This window comes from Gymnoscopelus braueri (genome assembly GCF_963280865.1).
Source record: "Gymnoscopelus braueri genome assembly, chromosome: 15".
Lineage (NCBI taxonomy): Eukaryota > Metazoa > Chordata > Actinopteri > Myctophiformes > Myctophidae > Gymnoscopelus > Gymnoscopelus braueri.
Window position 1 is genome coordinate 37,850,777 of NC_137620.1, and position 5,000 is coordinate 37,855,776.

General features: G+C 38.4%; 1 protein-coding gene across 1 annotated transcript in view; it reads left to right on the forward strand.

Annotated features, from left to right (window-relative positions):
* LOC308101514 (F-box only protein 41-like) overlaps positions 1 to 5,000 on the forward strand; it is a gene marked incomplete at both ends in the record, with an annotated part of 18,317 nt that overhangs the window by 6,358 nt on the left and 6,959 nt on the right. Inside the window, one exon of the mRNA XM_080450934.1 lies at positions 3,685 to 3,867. Within this exon, the coding sequence (XP_080307060.1) occupies positions 3,685 to 3,867 (183 nt within the window). The remainder of the gene's footprint in view (positions 1 to 3,684; positions 3,868 to 5,000) is intronic.

Sequence of the window (5,000 nt, forward strand, 5' to 3'; positions counted from 1 at the left end):
ATTTGAAAATAGCCGATCTACAAGCTCTGGAGACTCTGGCTGGAATTTCAGATGGGGGTCCGTGGACTTAATACATACAATTTATGCATGATTAGAACATGCTTATTATTTGACATTTATCAATTAAGGTCTAATATTTCTACAATTTCTACAAATGGCTACAAAACCTGTATATCCTGTCATTTTGGGGCATAAACAAGTTGAAGTTGAAGGATGAAATGAACTCTGATAATGATGTACCGTGCATGTTCACATCATGTATACTTTACATTACGTAAGACCATTTTTCAAATATCTCATCTTTCAACATTTTGGACCAAACCTATCCTGTATCCGTTTTGGTGATAACCAGTGGTGGAAGAAGTACTCAAATGTTTTACTTAAGTACAAGTATCAATACTGCAATGTAGAAGTACTCTGTTAAAAGTAAAATTCAAAATGTACTTACTTTGTAAAATATTGGTATCAAAATGTACTTAAAGTACCAAAAGTAAAAGTACTAAAATGTTGAAAATAGCCGATCTACAAGCTCAGCTTGTAGATCGGCTATTTTAGCCTATAATAGCCTAGGTATAAAATAAGGCTAAAAGGGCTAAAGTGGTTAATGTATGCTTTATAATGTAATATATTTCTATCTGCAAAGTAACTAGTAACTAAAGTTTTCAAATAATTATAGTGGAGTAAAAGTACAATATTTGCCTCTTGAGATGTAGTGGAGTAGAAGTAAAAGTATACAATAGATAATTGGAAATACTCCGGTAAAGTAAAAGTACCTCAAAATTGTACTTTAAGTACAGTACTTGAGTAAATGTACTTAGTTACTTTACACCACTGCGTTGTGGTGATAACAATAACAACAACAGCAGCTCCAATGAGTCTCACTCCAGTTCAAACAAGTTGTCAGGTGGAGTCAGAACTTTGCATACTGACCTCATGCGCCCACGGGGTCGTTCTGCCTGCTGTTGTTGTAACAGGCAGGTGATGGAGGCATCATGGAGCCGCACATCAATCAGTATTTGAATCATGTCACGCACAGATCAGTGTTGCCAGATTTTGCGAGAGAAATAATAAGCAACCAGCTCTATGAAAACAAGCCCAAAAGAAGTGACTATTATAGGCTACATGAGCACTTTTAACCTATAGTGCATCGGATATTTAAAAATAGCCAATCTACAAGTTCACAACGCACCGCGATGCGACACTTTGTGCTCTTGTAGATCTGCTATTTTCAAAAAGCAATTGTGAAAAAAAGTGACACATTTTTATATATATATATATATATATATATATATATATATATATATATATATATATATATATATATATATATATATATATATTCTTTTAAACATTTTAACAACACAAATGACATGAAAATGTTTGAGAACCACTGGCTGAAACCAGGTCATTTTGGCACCCTGCAACTACCAATGTTTACAAGCAACTTTACAGAAAAACAATCCCAAAGTCGATTATAATAAGCAGACCTGGCAACACTGACACAGATGCGTTGTTTCAGAAAAAACACACGAGGGTGGCCAAAAAAGCAAGGCTTAGGCGAGAATAGTTCATTTGTTTAGCAGCACATTTCAACAAGTGCTTTACATAAAACATGAAGCACACAGAGCACAACACATTTGAAAAAAAAAGAAAAAAAAAGATTGGAAAGAAGTAGAAATAAAACAGAAAAATGAGAGAATAAAAATATATGATAAAAAATAATGATTAAAAAAGGAAAAATCCTCAATAAAAGGCAGTGGCAGAAAGGATTTGACCACTTACTTTATGTAACCACCCTAACCCTATTTGAAAAGTATAGCGACCTACAAGCTTGTACAGATGTAGATGTGCTATTTTTGCTATTGTTTAGAAAAATGCTAGAAAAGTGCACAGATACCCTCAAGGCCGTGTTACTCAATAACATCAAATGGCTGCTCACTGCTCCTATAGTTGTTGTAGGATGAGTAAAAAGCAGAAGACAAATTTCACGTATGTGCATATATGCATATACAGTGACAAAATAACACCCCAAAGGAGTGGGGACTATTCTATTCTAGCGCCACCATGTGGCTGATTTGAAACATTTGGGGTGTCAGTTCTTCCTTGGCCTAAAAAAGACTATCCCCGCTACACCCCTCCCGCCCTCCACCACCCCTGCCTAGACGACCAGTCGTCACTGTAGTTTCTGACAGTTCTGCATGGACCCCCACACCCTCCAGGCCTATAAGGGGTCATGTCTCTTCACTGTATCTCCACTGAAGAGACCATCTTTCCCATAGACCTGATGGGCCACCTCGGTCCCAGAGTCTGGAGCTTATAAAATCTTTACCTCCACAACCACACGCACCCCTCATATCCAGAGGTACCAGTCCTTCTAGTGAACGTGACTCCTGAGGCATTTGACATTGTGGAGCAGTAACTCGTGGTTTGAGATAAATAAACTAATAAAGCTACTTATTAATTTACATGCATGTTTGTGATGACCGGGAAAAGTGGGTTTGGCTGTTTTTCTGCCAAGGAGTGGTATTAGTGCCAAACAAATGCTTGCTACTTAAGGTAGAGTTAAACATTTGCACAATGTTTTGTCTTGAGACTTAAAAGAGAAATGTGGCGTCTCCCGGCACCCAAACCTACACAAATGCTTATTTTTTAATGCATTGTTTTATATTCTGAAATAATTACATGAGTCCTGAGCCATTGTTTGGGAAACGCTGCCCTTGAAGAGTTGAATTAAAATAATATATATGTGTGACTAGACACTTTTACAAACACATTGGTGAAGACATTTCTTGGTAAGGATCTTTTTGTTGTTGTAATATCCCCGGACTATAAATGACAATTCTCCCAATATGACTTTCAAGCACTTTCCTTACAATGTATATCAAATCAGAGTGTGTGTGTGTGTGTGTGTGTGTGTGTGTGTGTGTGTGTGTGTGTGTGTGTGTGTGTGTGTGTGTGTGTGTGTGTGTGTGTGTGTGTGTGTGTGTGTGTGTGTGTGTGTGTGTGTGTGTGTGTGTGTGTGTGTGTGTGTGTGTGTGTGAGAGAGAGAGAGAGAGTAGCCCTGTGACTTGTGTGACCCTCAACACAGGATTTGATGAGAATCCCAGGCTCAAAGTATTAATATTACCACCACCACCAATAATAATGATAGTAAGAGCAGCAACAGTGCTATCTGCACGATGCATGATGAAAAACAACTTTCATTGGAGCAGTGGAAACAGCTAAGGGGCTATGGGTGTGTGATAAACAAATTATCAACACATCGCGTTGTTGTCCGAGGTTATCAAACCAAAGGCAAAGTTTGCATAGTGACCGGGTGACTAAACGGATTAAAATACATTTCCATGAAAAACACACCATCAAAAGAAAGGTGGCAATGCTCATAAGTGCAGTACAGAGGAAGGATGAGGAGGGAAGGGAATGGTTAGAGGAAGCAAAGTAGAGAGTACATCATTTGGAGGATTTGCTATCAAGAAGACAGTGACTGTCTGAAGAAGAGACTTCACCAAAGCACCCGACTGGGAGATCTGAGACTCTCTGCTTACATCTAAAACGTGAGATCACTTTAACCTTGACTTCATTGTTCATTAGAATAGTTATTTTCAGAACAGTTCAAAATGTTTAGTTGTGTCAATGTTACATTGCACTAAAATCCAGCCAATATGTTTTTCTCTTCTGAACCAGTTGCAGCACACATGCACAGCCTTAAGATGACCGACATCGAGACACAGGGAAATGGCACCAACTCCTCCATCCCCGTATTCTCAGAGATCGAGCTGGCACTACTAACTGCTGTCAACTCTATCAACATCATCCTGGGTCTCCCCATCAACAGCTACGTTGTGTGGCTGATACTGAGTGGAGCTGGTGGGACAATAGCCTCAGAGTTCTTTTATCTCAACCTGACTGTTTCTATGATCATCTCTTCCCTGGCCAATGTGTTCGACATCGCATACCTCTTCACACTCAACCATATTTTCGGAAAGATCAAAATATTTTCTTTTGTTTGTTTTTTCTTCTGCTCTGGTCCATGGTTCCAGTGTTGTATCTGTGTGGAACGTTACATAGCGGTGATTCACCCTGTGGTATTTCTCAGGTACAAAGCTCTTCGGTACAGGGTGGCCTGTTGCTTTGTTGTCTGGCTGATGAGTGTTACAATCAGCTTGTTATATATTTGGTTAAAAACAGTTTTGGATTACATCTCACTGGGCTTTGAAGTTGTGTGCATTTCTGTGGTGTCTTTCTGCTGCTTCTCGGTCCTCAGAGCTCTGAAACAGCCTGGACCAGGAGAAGGACAGAGGGACAGAGGGGAGGGAAAAGACATGAAGAGAAGAGCTTTTAAAATTATTTTGATCAGCTTGATTGTAATGGTAGTGACTATACTGAGCCATATTACTAATGTTGTAACTGCTCTGACTACTCAGAAAGTTGCTATGTTCATCACATATGCAATCATTACGATGTCAGTGTTTGCTCATCCTTTGCTCTACATCTGCAAAGCTGGGAAATTGCCTTGTTTCAAGGGGTTCTGAGAGCAGGATAGATCTCTTACCAGACCTGTGTGTAATATTTCTTTTATTAATGTTTTTATTAGTTTTAAATGGAATCTATCTTCCACTGTGTCAGACAAACTGATTCAAATTATTCAGCTATTTGTTATGTTGTTGTTTATTGAATTACTCATGGTACAGATTATAGCATAATTATAACATTATTGTTCATGATGATACCAAAAAAATGCATGTAATCCTATTCATTGTTGTAAAGTGAAGGCTGTAACGATCACTTCTCAAGTTCACTCTTGTAGCAGGTGATTTGACACAACTTTATCTGAAATGATATGCAGTGAATATTTGTTCTATGTCTATCAGATTTGTGATGAAATGGTTGTAGCTTGCAGGTGGTTAAGTTCAGACATGAGTTTGATGTGGTTTATTTACTTCACTGTATTTAATGGTTAGTGTAGAGTTTGGTACAGGATCTGGGAAGAGTGTCTAAAT